This window comes from Macrotis lagotis, chromosome X (assembly GCF_037893015.1).
Source record: "Macrotis lagotis isolate mMagLag1 chromosome X, bilby.v1.9.chrom.fasta, whole genome shotgun sequence".
Taxonomy (NCBI): domain Eukaryota; kingdom Metazoa; phylum Chordata; class Mammalia; order Peramelemorphia; family Peramelidae; genus Macrotis; species Macrotis lagotis.
This window is the reverse complement of record NC_133666.1, coordinates 247,636,139-247,653,508: the sequence shown is the minus strand read 5'-3', so window position 1 is coordinate 247,653,508 and position 17,370 is coordinate 247,636,139. Positions and strand designations below refer to the sequence as shown.

General features: G+C 36.1%; 1 protein-coding gene across 2 annotated transcripts in view; it reads right to left on the bottom strand.

Moving 5' to 3' along the window:
- The window catches only part of PDE8B (phosphodiesterase 8B), a 312,928-nt gene that overhangs the window by 78,488 nt on the left and 217,070 nt on the right, over positions 1–17,370 (bottom strand). The window contains exons 8-11 of one of the 2 annotated variants that reach the window (XM_074202145.1): positions 16,910–17,050; positions 13,936–14,024; positions 12,097–12,156; positions 11,042–11,102 (exon numbers count right to left, since the gene is read on the bottom strand). In XM_074202145.1, the coding sequence (XP_074058246.1) occupies positions 11,042–11,102; positions 12,097–12,156; positions 13,936–14,024; positions 16,910–17,050 (351 nt within the window). The remainder of the gene's footprint in view (positions 1–11,041; positions 11,103–12,096; positions 12,157–13,935; positions 14,025–16,909; positions 17,051–17,370) is intronic. The other variant, XM_074202146.1, reaches the window with a different exon arrangement.

Below are 17,370 nucleotides of genomic sequence, written 5' to 3'. Positions count from 1 at the left end.
TCGGTTTCATCTGAATACTAGAAACAGATTCCATAGTTCTTTCTATTCAAAACACTGAGCCTTTTTCTTTTGCAGTTCTTCATTGACAAAGATCTTTTTCCCCCTTGCTGTAGATGCCTCTAGCTTTGATTTGTGAGAGCCTGATAACAATGAATGGTCAAGTCTTTCCTAAGGTTCTTTCTGAAGATATCACTCTGAGCCCCAAAGAGTCTTTTATCAGAACATTTTTGTTCTAATTTCATCATTTAAAAATAATTTCATGAGACAATTATATGATATGTGTGGTTCATTACTATAACTAGAATTGGGAAAAAGGAGTGAGCCCTCAGTGAGGGTTAGAATAGTTTGAAAAAACTTCATGGAAGATCACATGATTTAGAGCTAGAAAGAACATTTGCAATCATCTAATTCAATCTCCTTATTTTTATACAATAGGAAATTGAGACTTGGAGAGGGATGAAGTGATTTGCCCTTTAGGAAGGATTTCAACTGGGTTTTGAAGGAGGGGTAAGGATTTTAATATGTACAGAAGAAAAGAGATGTTTTGGAGGGGCAAACAGCAAGAGGAAAGGCATGAGATGCCTAGAAGTATAAGAAGAAACTGGGATCTTACTCCCAGACAGAAATGTGAAGGTCTGTGATAGTATTTCAAAATCTAGGAATGACTAAGTTTAGCTCTAAGTTAGCAAACAAGAATAATTAATTAAAATGGAAAGCTTCCAGATGGCATCTGCTTTTTCCCTTGCTCCCTTTCTTTCTTTCCTTGTGAGCTCAAGGTCCTTCCAAAGAGTAATCTCACTGTGTGGTCACTTTTCCTCAATCTCTCTCTTTTCTCCAGACTCCTAACCACTCAACTAAATTTGTTATCTGATAAGTAGATTTAAGAATAAGTTTCAGTTTACTCTGAGAATGTTTGTTTATTTTAAAACTTACCTAAAACATAAAAATGATTGATCTGAGGAATTCAATGTGAGTTGAATTTCTCCAGTCACCCTTATATGATTATACTCTACCTTGTATAACCATCATAAAAAAATGAGCAAAGTTGGGCTTACAAATAGGTAATATGATTTGAAGAGTCCAGACCCTCTCTCTTATCTTACAAATACCTCCCTGTCCCAATTGACTCAATGATACCAGATATGCTACAATTAGGTAACCAATTTTTCAAACAAAAGATTAGCACCTTATTACAATGCAAACACCAATTCCAGGAGAGTAGAGCCAAGGATGATAGAGTAAAGTCGGGACTCATCCTACCTTTCCTCAAATACCTTTAAATAATGACTCTAAACAAATTTTTGAGAAACAGAACCCACAAAAAAGATGGAGTGAAACAGTTTTCCAGCCCAAGTCAACTTAGTGGGTGAACAAAAATTCTCTTACAGCAATCAAGACAGGCCTGTCAGTGTAATCCTAGCCTCATGAAACCAGTAGACACCAAAGACAGCTTTGAAGGTCAGCAGGAAAGGTGGGTTGCTTCTGGAGGAGAGTGGAGCACAATCCAGCACAGGTCCTGCCAGCACAGTCCCAATCCCAAAAAGGAGCAGTCCTTGGGATCCACGGAATCATCATAATAAGCAGCAATATCAGTTACTTTCAGAATTCTCAAACCATAGACAGCAAGGGAGTCAAACAGCGTCATAAGCTGATTACAGGGGGTTAGCACTAAGGCAGGACCATGTTGCTTTGCCCATCCTCACAATCCTGGGTGGCAGTCCCTGGGTGAGGAGGAGCACTAGCATATCAGAGCTTGCAGCCATAGGAGCAGGGGACCCTCCTCACAGTTCCAGGGAACAGTGCTTGTGGTCACTGACCAGGGCACAGACCAGGAGAGTAGGAAAACACCACTCCTTAGATCATACCACCTTGGAAGAATTGAATACTCACATGTCCCTAGAAATATCTCTGTAAACAGAGTTGCACAAAATGCCTGAAGTTTAGGACAATAGGCCCTCTACCCTGGATGCAAAGCCCTACTTTAACGAAGAGTTTAAAGTCAAGAAAAAGACTTGGAAAACAGAAAAAATAACAGAAAAAAGTCTGACCATAGAAAGTTATCATAATGGCAAAAAGAAACACACTCCTAGAAGATAACAAAGTGAAAGCTTCTACTTCCAAAGCTTCCAAGAAAATATGAATTATTCTCAGGAAATGGAAGAGCTCAAAAAGGATTCCAAAAATCAAGTAAGAGAGGTAGAGGAAAAATTGGGACAAGAAATGAGAATGATGCAAGAAAATCATAAAAAAATGAATCAATAATTTGGTAAAGGAAACAAAAAAATTGGAGAAAATAACACCTTTAAAAAACAAACTAGGTCAAATGGTAAAAGAGATACAAAAAGACAATGAGAAGAAGAATGCCTTAAAAATTAGCAAGAGTGGACAGGTGTAAAAAGAAGCATAAAAATTCACTGAAAGGAAAAAAACCCCTAAAATGTATAATTGGCCAAATGGAAAAGGAGATACAAAAAGCTCACTGAAGAAAATAACTATTTAAAAATTAGAATTGAGCAAATGGAAGCTAATGACCTTATGAGAAATCAAGAAACAATAAAACAAAACCAAAAGAATGAAAAAATAGATGACAATGTGAAATATCTCACTGAAAAAACAAAGACCTGGAAAATAGATTAAGGAGAAATAATTATTGAACCACCTGAAAGCTGTGATCAAAAAATGATCCTAGACATTATCTTTCAAGAAATTATCAAGGAAAACTGCCTTGATCTTCTAGAACCAGAGGGTAAAATAGACACTGAAACAATTCACCTCCTGAAAGAGATCCAAAAATGAAAACCGAGGAATATTTTAGCTAAATTACAGAGCCCCCAGGTTAAGGAGAAAAATATTTCAAGCAGCCAAAATGAAACAATTCAAGTATCATGGAGCCGTTGTCAGGCTAATACAATATTTATCAGCTTCTACATTAATTAGAGTGCTTGAAATATGATATTCTTAGAGGGCAAAGAAGCTAGGATTACAACCAAGTATCAATTACCCAGGGGAAAAAAGATGAACATTCAATGAATTTGGAGACTTTCAAATTTTCCTGATGAAAGGACCACTGAACAGAAAATCTGATTTTCAAATATAAGACTCAACAGAAGCATAAAAAGATAAACAAGAAAGGGAAATCATAAAGGACATAAAAATGTTACAACTGCTTACATTCCTACATGGGAAGATGAAAATCTTTCAAAAAAACTTTCTCATTATTAGGGCTGTTAGAAAGAGTATATAGATACACAGAAAGCACAGATATGAGTTGAATTTGAAGGTATGTTATCTAAAAATAACATTAATGGATGAGAGAGTAATGTATTAGGAGAAAGAGAAAGGGAGAAATAGAGTGGAGTAAATGATCTCACATAAAAGAGGGAAGAAAAAGCTTTTACAATGTTGAGGAAGAGGGGAGAGAGATGAGGGAGAGTAAGTGAACTTCACTCTCATCATAATTGGCTCAAAGAGGGAATAACACACACACACACATATACAGATATAGAAATCTATTTTGTCCCACAGGAAAGTAGGAGGGGAAGGGGATAAAAGGGGGAGGTGAGAGAAGGGAGGGCAGATTGGGGTAGGGAGTAGTCAGAAGCAAAACACTTTTAAGGAGAACAGGGTGAAAGAAGAGAATGAATAGAATAAATGGAGGTGGGGAAATAGGATGGAAGGAAAAACAGTAATAGCATCTTTGGAAAAAAAGTTTCTTTTATAAGGGCCTCAATCTCAAACACATAGAGAACAGTCATTTATAAAAATAAGAGTAAATCCCCAATTGACAAATAACCAGAAGATATGAACAGTTTTCAGATGATGTAATTAAAGTTATCTTTGGTCATCTGAAAAAATACTCTAACTCACTGCTGATTGGAGAAATGCTAATTAAAACAATTCTGAGGTAATATCTCATGCCTACTAGATTAGCTAACAGGACAGAAAAGGAAAATGATAAATGTTAGAGGGAATGAAGGGAAAATGAGCAATGTATCGTTAGTAGAGTTGTGAACTGGTTCAACCATTCTATGGAACAATTTGGAACTATGCCCAAGCATACCCTTTAACCTAGAAATATCACTACTATATATCTGTATCCCAAAAGAGTTAAAAAAAAGAAAAAGGATCTATATGTACAAAAAATTTAGCAGCTGTTTTCTAGTGGCAAAGAATTAGAAATTGAGAGAATGCCCATGAACCAAGGAATGGCTGAACAAATCACAAACATGTCATTATAATGAAATACTATTATGCTATAAGAAATGTTGAACAGGATGCTCTCAGAAAAAAAAATCTGAAAAGACTTACCTGAGCTGATGCAAAGTGAAATGTACCATGAACAAAGTAACAGCAATATTATAAGATAAAAAATCCTATCCATTCCCAGAGAAAGACTTGATGGTATCTGACTACATATTGAAGTATACTTTTTTACTTTATTTTTCTTGAAGATTTTTTGGTCTATATTTTCTTTTACAACATGAGTATTATGGAAATGTTTTATATGACTATACATGTATAACATATAGAATTTCTTGTTTTCTCATTGGGGAGGTGATGAGAATAGAGGAAAGGAGAGAATTTGGAACTCAAAATGTTAAAAATGAATGCTAAAAATTGTTTTTACATGTAACTGGGGAAAAATAAAATACTAAATAAGACAAGGAACATAAAAAAGAAGAAACAACAAAAACTCCAAATGAAATAAAATGAAAAATAAAATGCAAACACCTTTGGAAAAACAAAACAATCATCTGAGTCCAGTGGAAGTCCTAGTTTTTCTATTTACAACATGATCTTAGTCAACTCTTCCCTTATCTCTAACATAAAGTGGTGATGCTTTTGGGATAGACCTCCTTCTATGTCATCTACCCATTTTCTTTTTTCCCTCTTCTGTCCCTTGGTCCCTGCAGGATTGTGATAGGTGACTTTTTCCCAACACTGGATCACCATCCCCCCCCATCCCCCAGTTACTTCTTGGACATCTCTTTACCTTTATCTATCATTCTCATTTCCTTTCCACCACAACTGGGAATCTACCTCTTGTTTTTCAGCTGATAGGTAAGCTCTTCCCTTATTTTGTTCAGAACCAGACCTCCAAGCTACTTCCAACCTCCATTCCCTTTTCATAAATCATTTATGAGATGCTTTTCCCCCACATTAGAACATAAACTCCTTGAGGGATAGAATTCTCTTGCTTGCTTATATCTGTGCCTGGGATATTTTAAACATTTTAATAAATGTTCTTTCTATCTATATATCAATCAACTGATCCATCACTCCATATGTGATAGCCTCTAAGATCTCCCCCCATTTCAAAATCTATGGTTCATTATGTTAATGTGAATGAGACTGTCAGATCCTCAAAAAGATACATATTTGTTATATTTTTTCTGAAAGTAGATAGTTATTTTATTTTGAGTTTTTTTCAAGGCAACGGGATTAAGTGACTTGCCTAAGGTCACAGAGCTAGGTAATTATTGAGTGTCTGAGCCCTATTTGAACTCAAGTCCTCCAGACTTCAGGGCTGGTATTCTATTCACTGCACCACCTAGCTGCCCCCTGAAAGTTGGTATTAATAGGGAGGGGAGAAAAAAGGAAAGCAAGGACACCGGGGACAAAAGAGAAAGGAGTACAATTGAGCAAGTGTGGACTAAAGACAAACTGTCCCCTTACATATAACTACAGAAACTTTATGTAAAGAGGCTTAAGAAGTAAAAATGTGGGGTGGCTAGGTGGCGCAGTGGATACAGCACTGGCCCTGGAGTCAGGAGTACCTGAGTTCAAATCCAGCCTCAGACACTTAATAATTACCTAGCTGTGTGGCCTTGGGAAAGCTACTTAAACCCATTGCCTTGCAAAAAAAACAAACAAACCCAAGTAAAAATGTTATTTTCTACAGTGATATGCCCTACTTTAAATCATGACCCAGGAAGTAAAAATATGGCCAAATTTTTGGGTCAGGACCACTAGTTGTGAGAAAGGTATATCACCAGTATTTCCTCTAGACAGTATTGCTCTTATTCATTATGGGCATCTAATCCTGTTCCAATGTCTTTCTACAAGGAGAAAGAAAAAAACCAGAAAAAATTTAAGACTTTTTAAAGAGGTAATGAAAGGCTTTATTATTAGAAAATCTGAGTGTTTCTTTTGGTCTGTTAAGATGATGTCAGTGATTTAGGATATTCATGCTTTCTAGTTCCACTCTTCCCAGAGCACTGGCTAATTTAGGTGGTAAAGATGCCCTATTTAAAGCCTTGGAAAAGGAGAGGTGGCACTGGGAAAGCATCCAGTCCCATTTTTCCTGTCTACTCTCAGTCTTGTGTTGGAGGGCTGCCAGTTCCCCTGGGGAGACACAGCAAGTTTACAGAGTGTACCATGGACAGGAAGATGGAATGAACTTGGACTATATATGGTATATGACTGAAGGAACTCAGTCTGAGTGTGTGTTCTGTAGGATGGCTAGGACATTATCAACACTCAATAAAAATTCATTAGCTTTGTTTACAGTTTTCAATAATCTGTCTCCAAAGACAAATTCAAGATATCCTGTGTCCTTCAATTTGCTTATTTATTTTTCCAGCAGGCTACATAAATTTTTGCAACCTTCTTCACTCCTGAATTAATAAAAAAATTCTTTTAGAATCCACTCACCTTCCTACCTTCTTTGTCATTTGCTTTTACTTCCATATTTATACTTCTAGCCCTGAGATATTCAAATGAACATTCCTGTCCTCATTCTTTATATCTAGGTACATGTCTAATTTCCCTATTAGAGTATAATCTTACACAGGGTAGGAACAATCTTGTTTATATATGTGTATTTCCTAGCCCAGAGTCTCTTACATAACAGAAACTTTATAAATGTTTATTGGGTAAAATCCTCACTATATCAGAAATCCTTTAGAGATCAACCTGATCTTATAAGAAACTTTTCATATCCAATCTGAGTTTCCTGTTGATTTCACCTTTTGAAAATCTCTTTTTTCCACCCTGTGACAATAGTGCCACCCTGGTACAAACATCTATCCTCTCATGTCTGAACTACGACAATAAACTGATACTTGGTCTCCATTCCTTAAATCTCCCCCTCCTCCAATCCATCTTCCACTCAGCTATCAAACTGATCTTCCCAAATGGATAGATTTGACCACATTGTCTCTCTAAGTCAATTCCAAGATCAAATATATAATACTCTGTTTGGAATTATGAAGCCCCTTCCCACCTTCCTTATTTTCTTCCAATTTAATCTTCATACTAGTCACCATCCATACTGCCCTCCTTGCTGCTCCCTGAAAAAGACTCTCTTTTCCCCAAATCTATCTTGGAATTCTCTCCCCTCTCACCTTGGCCTCCTGGCTTCCTTTAATTTCTGGCCAAGATCTCATCTTCTGCAAGAATCCTTTCCTTAATATGAATGCTTCCTCTTTATTGACTCTCTCCAATTTGTCCCTATATATCTTGTTTGTACATAGCAGTTTTCATAGTATCTCTAGACTGTGAATTCTTTGAATTAGGGATGCAAGTATATCCCCATATGGGTAAGGCACATGGGTGCCATCCAGTAACCATAGGTCCCACAGAGTTTATGCCCCCAAATAAGGAGTTTCTCCCACAGCAAGAATAAATGCATTCTGGAGGCTCAATTGCCTCCATTTTCTCTACTACCCATTTTTACTCCTTTTGTCCAGCTCCATTTTAATTTTCCAATCACTCATTTCACTATTTGTTCTTACCCTTCCTTGATTTAAATAGCATTGTATCAGAATAGTGAGGACCTACACAAACCTTTCAAAGTAAGTGTCCCTTCTCCTTCTTCCTCAAAGTTGGCTTCTAAGGAGAAGCCTTTGTTTAATACACTGACTTCAAGCTCAGTTTCTCTTCTCTTTTCCCTATATTCTCATTGTCTTAAACAAGAAAGTAGGAGTTGATAAACAAACAAACAAACAACAACAACAAAAAGAGATTGCCTCCAGTATAGGCAGGTTTTCCAATTTTCTTCAGGGTTTCATGAGCTTTGCTTGTTTTGTCTAACTTGTTTAGCTCCAAGTCCCATCCCACAGAACTTTCTTTTTCTCCATGTTTGGTAGAAAACAAGTACACAGCTGGTAGTCAAGAAAATGTTACATAAATAAGGATAGTAATCAAAGACAGGACAGAAGAAAATAACAAAGAGTGATAGGATTCACATTGTAGAAGAAAAAAAAAGAGAAGATGGAAAGAAAGACATAAAAAGATGTATGGAATTTGTTTTCTTTCCCTTAAGTTTTCTAGGAATGTATAATTAGGATGTTTGAGACCTGTGGATTTTGCTCAATCAATTAGGAAAAATCTTCACATCTCTGGTTTCCAGTCTTCCTTTCTGGAGTTTAAGTATCATATACTCCTGGACACATTCTAGAATTTCCATGTTACCTAGCTGCCAAGCCCCTTACTCAATTTCGAAACAGTTGGCCTTAGCCTTAGTTAGTAATTGTTATGTTATTTGGGCTGTCTTTTACATTTATGAGGGTGTAACATGAGCTTTTCCATTTACAAACTGTATTTATGAACTGGAATCTCCATTGATGACATCTAACTCTGTGTATTTGGAAGTCATGGGGACAACTTGGCCTCTGGGTTAGCCTTATATGGAGAATGGTTTCCTCTAACTAAGTGAACAATTACAAAGCTCACATTCAAAAACCAAACTCACTTTTGTATACAACAAAGGTTTTCTGTAGAAAAAGATATTAGGGGACCATTTTGAGAAGATGAACAAAATATAGCTCTCTTCTCTGCTTTTGCTAGACACTAAGTTTTTTAAAGGAAGAGACTCATGCCTTATTCATCTGCATGTTTTTCATAACATCTACCCCAACTGAAATGACAGATGACATTTTCAATGTCATTGTCACATGTCCATGTACATATGGACTTCCTGAGCTTTACCTGCAATGATTCATTCTCCTATGGCACGGGCCTGACTATATTCCATTTCTTCTTCCCCCCTTCTCTCTAGTCAATAAACTCTAATGACTCCTTATTACTTTAAGGTTAAAAATATAAAGTTTCCTCTTTGGAATTTAAAACCTTTCTCAGCCTGGAGTGGGGTTAGCCTGAAAGACAAGTAGCAGAATGTCAGAAGACCCAAGTTGGGGACATATGATTTACTCACTATCCTTGGTCTGCCAGAAAATTCCACTTCAGGTCCCATCTGGGATGTTGATTTGATTTGTTATTGCATTGTTCAGTCAATAAGTTGTGTCCAACTCTTTATAACCTCATTTGGGATTTTCTTGCCAAAGAGAATAAAGTGGTCTGCCAGTTCCTTCTCCAGTGGATTAGGGCAAATGGAGATTAAATCAAAGAGCTAGTAAGTATGTGAAACTAGATTTGAACTCAGGCCCAGTGCTCTGCTACTAAGCCACCTAGCTGCCTCAAAAAATACTTTAGCGATCTCTACTGCATAATAATAAATGGACATTTAGTCATCTTATAAAAACTGGTAAAGCCAAAAAAAGCCAAAGTATTGTTTTACCTTGAATTCTCTACATATAATGTCAAATTTCTTTCATGTAGTATGTTACAGTTTAAATCAGAACATATCATTGGAACTAACTTGAGAATAAGACCAGAATAATCATTTAACCTTCCCAATACAACATTTAAATGGAGCAACAGTTGACTAAATAGAGACTAATAGTGCAACACAAATATTTTAAAAATCTCAATATATTTTTGTCCAAAAGATAAAATTGATTATCTAATTCTACTTTACATTAGTTTATGCTTATTTTCTATCTTGAGTAGATATTGTTTCATCAAGCACATTTATGTGCACATTCCAAAAGAGGTGCCATCTTTAACTTTATAAGTGCATTATTAATGCATGCTCTATAAGAGGGCAAAGGTAAGAAAATACATGCCCCACATACCAGTCCTTACTTATGATATTTATTGAATTATCTTTAATAAATATATTTAAATATGTACCCAAACATAAATACAGGTACGAGATAGAAAAATTACTAAATCGAGGCTAAGAAACCATTGCTATCATCATTTTAATGATTTGTGAATTCATTATTATGGATACAACTTGCACTGATGTAGATTACAACCATTTTGTGACCTAGGACATAGTATTTGAGAGTTAGAATGGATGGGGGCAGCGAGGTGGCTCAGTTGATAGAGCCATCGACCCTGGAGTTATTAGAACCTGAGTTGAAATCCAGCCTCAAACACTTAATAATTACTTAGCTGTTTTAACTTGGACAAGTCAATTAATCCTATTGTCTTGCAAAAAACACAAAAAAGTTAGTATGATTGAAAAATTAATCTCTGTGAGGTCAGCTTAGAAGTGAGGCCTCTCCAAATTAGCAAGATTGGTTCTCAGATAACAAGTAGGAACTAAGCTGAAATCATACTTTGCTGGCATAATTCCCAAGAACTTCTACACCCTGATGAGGTCCTGAAGAAGGACATTAGGGAAGACCAACAGCATAACTACTTTAATTTTTTTTTAATTATAGGAATTTATTTTTTTAAATCATTCAATTTTCAAAAAAGAATTAAAATTTTCCATTTTAGAACCTTAACGACATGGAGATTTGCTGTGGTGGCATGTTTTTGATACAAGAGTTGTGGGGGGGGAGAGAAATCTCTTAAATGATCATATGAGCTAAAAAGGGCTACTGCTTTTTATCAGGAGAACTGATTTGGGTAGTAGTCTAGTCACAAACTCAATTTTATTTATTTTACTTGTAGCCTGAGAAAATAATGAGCTTGGAAATTTGTTGTCTTAATATGCAATACTGGTTAAACAATGCAACAATCAATTTTTTGAATGGATATCACTCAATTAAAAGTTCATGTTTTGATTGTTGCAATGAAGAACTATTTTTAGTAGCAATATTTTGTCAGAAAGACTAGAGTTTTCGTCTGAGGTTTTTTAATTGAGTAGTTTAGAGTAAAATCCAAAGAAATGATGAGAAAAATCTATGAAAAACTAACACATGATAGTGGTGCCATGCTAGATGAAACAAATGCAATACAGTACCTGTTTATTGCTGTCAGCAGTACAACACAGTTTCTTGAGAGACACAAAATGTCTAATTTTCCTAATAACATAAATAATCAGTGATTAGTAAGTCAGATAAGAGATAACACAACAAACCAACTAGCAAGTTTTCTTTTAAGATATTACCTCAGAGGTGATTTGGGGATAGATTTTAAAATAAAAAAAACTCAAATCTATTTTTACAAAAGCATCCTAGATATTATTTTTCATGTATAAAACAGTTCATATATGCATGCAGAAAATGTATGTCTTCAGGTTCATTCTTTATTTTTTTGTATCAGGACTGAAAATTGCTCCCCTAATAACTTCTTCATCCAGAAAATGAAGTATTCAGTGAAGCAATGACAATTTTTATATTAGTTATGCGCATTCTGCTTCGTTACAGTCATCATTTTAAGATATTTGGACAAATCGTAAGACCTATGGGTACACCCAGGGAAAACTCAATTGTGCTATTGTTTTGGTCTTTAGCTCTTCTCATGATTTTCATGCCAAAAATTATTATTTGGCATACTGTTAATAAAACCAGCATTTGCAATTCAATCCCCATATGGGACGGGGAATTTTTCAAGGTCATAGACTATAGACTATATAACATTTCACAAATGTTTGTAATTATAAGGAAGACTACACAAATGTGTGAGGGTATCATAGCACTGGCTATCACAACAGCTTGAAAAATACTCATCATGGCTGATCATATTTATAAGATCAATTTAACAAAATTATTTTTACAGACTCAAAGTTTTGTGATACCTTCTTTTGGTTTAACTTTATCTAGAGGGAAGAATAATGAGAGCAGAAGATCTTAGAATATTTATTTAGCCAATGTGCAGCATTCTCCATCAAATATGGTTATGCTGCCCATGACTGGGAAAAAACCCCAACTCAACAACAATAAAAATGGTTGAGGTGATGGAATCACATGAAAAAACATATAACACACTTAGTTTCTTATTCTTGTTATACAGATGCACAAATTAGAATCCTCAGAAAGACTATTTTTCAAGAAATGTCTATTTTTGTTTGGTTACCTAGATGATTCAGGTTGGAAACAATAGATTCTTTGCTTTGCTTTTCTAAATAGACTGGGCCTAAGGATGATAAAAATAAAATGGGATTAGGCAAAATTGGCAGGCACATGGCATTTGAAAGTAAGTTCTTGAAAGAAATGGCAGTTCAAGCAAACTGCACTTCAGTAGGTGATTAGTAGGTTCATATCTGTGAGTACCTAAGCCTCTGCCAGTTTGCTTAAGAGTGATCTCAATGGCTAGAACAATGTTAGATGATGAGAATCCAACACAGCATAAGGCAGTATGCAATTGTATTTAGGCTGAAGAGTACTCTCAACACTGAATTAATAATATGTATAATTTTGGAAGGAGAAGCCTTTTCACTCCTTTCATAGCCTTGTGCCTATAGAATGCCTTGATTGTAGGTCTTATAAAGGCAAGGCCATCCTGGCATAATTGGTTTTACTGACTGGGTTTGGGGTCAGGAGATGAGTTCAAATCTCATTTCAGATTCTCTCTAGCCATAAATGGAAAGCCTCAGTTTCCTCACCAGTAAAACGGAGGCAATAGTCTCTGAACTCATAGGATTGCTGTGAGGAAACACTTAAAAGCAATTTGAAGTGTTGTTTTATTCTAATCTTCTATCTCCTATCCCTTAGAGGCTAACCCAGGGTTTTGTACACAATAGGCATTTGTTATTTATTGAATTGGATCATTATATTGAATGTGTGTTTCTTCTAATAACATAACTACTGGTAAGTCAGGTGGTTTCACAGGAGATAAATCTTTACATCCTTCCCTCATTCCTGGGTTGCCAAAATTTTCGGGTCTTCTTTTTTATCCCCTTAAGAATTTTAACATAATTCCATGTCATATATATATATATGTATGTATATATATATATATATATACATACATATATATGTGTGTGTGTGTGTGTGTGTGTGTGTGTGTGTGTGTGTGTGTGTGTATACTGCCATATACTATTAAAATGGTATTGACACTTCAGGTTAACTTACAATGCCTAATCAGTAATTTATTGTAAGTGATTAAATAGCACCATATCCTGTTTGGCCCAGTATACTTTCTCACAAAGTTCACATAGGGGAGGAAATTGAATTGCACGTTTACCTTCCCTTATAGTGACATAAAACAATTCTATGTCTCTTTAAGATCAGAGATTAAAAGAAACTGGATCTTACCAGCTCTGAGCTAACATGTTTTTCTTTCTCAATCAAATGACCTCTCTATTCTTCTTTACCTCTATCAGTCAAGCAGCCTGGGGAGCACTATATTGTCCTCAAAGATACAAAGAGGAGGGAGGTAAGATGAAGTTCTGGAGGGGAATAACTTCATATTCTTTAGGGTCTGGAAGTTTTATCTTTTTAGGAAGCAGTCACAAAAATACAATTGTTCAGGCCTGAGCAGAGTACTTTCCCCTTTAGTAGAGTCAGCTAAAGCTGTCCCATGAGATTGGGAGCCTATGTGACAACAAAGAGGGACATGATATAGTATTATGAAAGATATCATGAATGGGAAGGGGAAAAATAGGTTTGCTTTGAGTCTCTTTTTTTTAGATGGCCTGCCTATATTTGTGGTAATGGTGATGGCTGCGCTTTGTGCTTGAAGAGGACCAAAATGATATCACTCTGTTGGGGTCAAGGTACAGTGGCTGATCAATATGAGCTCAGAAGGGTCTCCCACAGGGTGGACACAAATAACCAATATGAGCAGAGTCTATCTTGGTAGTCATGTCCTAAATAGAAATGTTGGTTATTCCTGAATCTAAAGAAAACACAATACATTCATTGAATCTTGGTCTTTGTCATTTTGCTCTAGAATTCAAGATTCATTTCTTACCCTCCTTGGCCAATCACTGGTGTGATCTTCACATGCTGTTGAACACTGTCTCCAGATTTTCTTCTGGCATAGTAAACCCCTTGCCATTCCTATGTGAATAAAAATATTGAAGTTTCTATTCATCATTTATTCTAAATGAGTCCCTATGACTTGCTTTCAAAAGAGTCAAAAAGATTTCCACATGTTAAAAATACAATAGTAAATCAACTTGAGGCTGTTTTCCAAGAGTCTTTCTCCACCAATGGTAAATGGGCATCAAGTGGTGATATCCACAAAGTGTTTTACACCAATAGCCAGTCTGTTGTGATTGTCATGTCCATTTTGTGGTTGAGAAAAATGAATGCTGAGAGGGAAAAGGTAGAATAAGGAATAGAGGGCATGGAAAAAACAGAATCCAATCTGACCTCACAGATCATAAATCCTTGTGGAGTCTACAAGGATTACCACAGAAAGTCAAAGAAAATTGCCAGGATCACTCTGGGAGAACATATGGAATCCTTTCCTCATTCTTGGAAGCATCTAGGAAGGACAGGAAAGAGTGAGCCTTCCCTCTTCTTACAAAGTTTTTAAAAGAGAGAGGAGAGTATGTAATAAGAGGGGCAAGAAGAGGAGTTGCCACTATTCTTTATCTTTTGAATATTCAGGATTTCAGAACTTCTCTAAACATCATAGGCACTTTGTTTTTGTGGTGTTGTTTACTCATTTTCAGTCATGTCTGACTCTTTTTGACCCCTTTTGTGATTTTCTTAGCAGAGATATTGTTCTTAGCAGCTCATCTGATAGATGAGATAACCAAGGCAGACAGGATTAAGTGATTTGTCCAGAATCATACCACTAGTAAAGATCTGTGACCTAATCAAACCTTCCTGATTCCAGGACTGGCACTCTTATCTACTGTGCCATCTAGCTGCCCCAATATTTATGCCCCTATATATTCAAAAGTCTTTGTTGTTGTTGTTGTTGTTGTTGTCGTCTGACTCTTTGTGATCCCATATGGGGTTTTCTCGGCATAGATACCAGAATAGCTTGCCATTTGCTTCTCCAGATCATTCTATAGATGAGGAAACTGAAGTAAACAGAGTTAAGTGACTTACCCAGCTAGCAAGTGTCTCACGCAGATGAGTCTTCCTGATTCTAGGTCTCACACTCTAACTACATCTAGCTGAACCAAATATAGCTAATACAAAAGGGATGATTTCTGGCTGCTCTTACCTCATGCTGTCTTCTCACTGTGGCTACCTGGTTTATACCATTCTTTGGGACTATAGCAGGAGCATATTTTTATATTTTATATATATTTTAATGTATTTAGCAATTGATATGTTCTTTTCATTTTTTGCCTCCCACTTTTTCCATTCATGGTTCAACTGACTGAATCCTGTCTGATAGATCATCAATTTATTTTAACTTCTTTTCTGCCTTTTCTTCCTATAAGCTGAACACTTGCTCTATTTCATATCATTGCTGGAAAGATAAATAATAGCCAAAAAAGCATGCTAAACTTTGAGTGGGGTTGCGGGGAGGAAAAAGACTCTATAAACTCAAGGACTTTACCCTGTCCCAGAAGCTAGTGTGAATGACTTTTGTGTTTGGGGTGACAAGATAGATGTCCACTCTGAACTCTTGAAATTCTATGATTCAGAAACAGATACTTCTGGCTTTTGGCCATGATGATGTCTGACAACCAGGTCATCAAAAGTTTACTGCAGGACAAATCTGTTAATAGATTAGGCAGTGTAAAGCAATGGAAAGAACACTGTACCAGATATAGTTAAAATTCTGGTTTGTCAGTTTACTCCTGTATGACCTTAGAAAGTCACTTAACTTTTTTGGGGACTTAATTTCTCAATATTAAAATCATGCCTGATAATCTCCACAGCATTAGAAGTTAATCTGTTTTTAAAGAAGAAAATTCTTATGGGCATGCACTTATCCCTACTGTACCAAATTAACTGATTTGGCTATCAGATAATCCATGAGCACTTATTGAACTGAATAACTTTCAAAGTCCTTTCCAATTTCTGAGCCTCTACCTGCAAATGCAGTCATCTTTGTTTGGACCAAAACTGGTTAATGAATTGAAAAGTAAAGTATCTGTTAGGGAGAATTAAATGAGTAGAAGGTTGTTATTGGTGTTATTACATATGTGTATAGTCACACACATAAAGAAATAAAGAGACCAAAGACTACTCTGGATAAAGAGAAAACACAGTAAGTCACTATATTGTAGAGCCTTGCTCCTCACTTTTGATTTTCATATCTCTGCCTCAAAGAATTCCTCTCTTCCTTCAAGATACAGCTCAAGGCTTTCCTGATGCCCTAAAGTGGAAGAAAGAGGCCCCCCTCCTTCCCCAAATGTCTCATGTTTAATTAGTCTGAATTTATTCTATGTTTACATTACATATTCTTATATTTGTTCTTGTTGCCTTCCTCATTAGAACGTATGTTCCTACAAGCAGGGACTATTTCTTTGTCTTTGTATCTCCACTGTCTAGAATTGTGCCTGGCACCTGGCAAACATTTAATAAATGCTCACAGATTATCTGTTAGTCAAATCAATCAGAAGCAGTTAAGATATGTGCATGTACATAAGAGTTTTCTTCTTTAAAAACAGAATAATAGGGCAGCTGGGTGACCACAGTGAATAGTATCCTGACCTTGGAGTCAGGAAGTCCTAAGTTCAAATCTAACCTTACTAGATGTGTGGGCAACTCACTTAACCCCAATGCCTCACCAAAAAAAAAACAAAATCAAAACGAAAAACAGATTAACTACTAATGCTATGGAGATTATCAGGCATGAAATAACCCAGTCTAGGATATGAGGCTCAAACACACTTCAAAGAGATATATTTTGCATATGGAAATTATCTGTTTTAATTAATTATAATATTTGTAATTAACCAGACCCTAAAAAAAATCAAGAAATATAGACTTTAAGAAATCTGGAAGTAGTGGAAAGAATATTCACTAACCTTTCCCTTCTTGATACACGTGTTGATGGTGTCCAGGAGATCTGCACGGTTTTGGTCGCTTTTGGGCAATTCAGTGAGTTCTTTACCTATGAGCTCTCCTTTGTGATAGCCCATCATCCTTTCAAAGGCAGGGTTGACATACTGGTAGAGACAGGAAAATCCAGGTAAGTTAAGGACTGAACAAGGAATCAAGGTACTTCTCTTCTGTTAAATTGTGTTTAGAGTTAGTCACAGTAGGAATTGCCATGCTAAGCCACAGCTAAGAAGAAGGCCAGTGAATAAAGTTGTCAGCAAATCAATCACAATATCTACCAACTGATCAAACCTACCTTTTATATTAACACATCTCCTCCAGTAAGCAATTCTGAGAGCAAAGCATAGCTTGGGCCAGCTCTCATTACAATACCTTCTTCCCAAATTAGGGATTAACACCATCAATCCTCCCCACTCCACACTCAGAC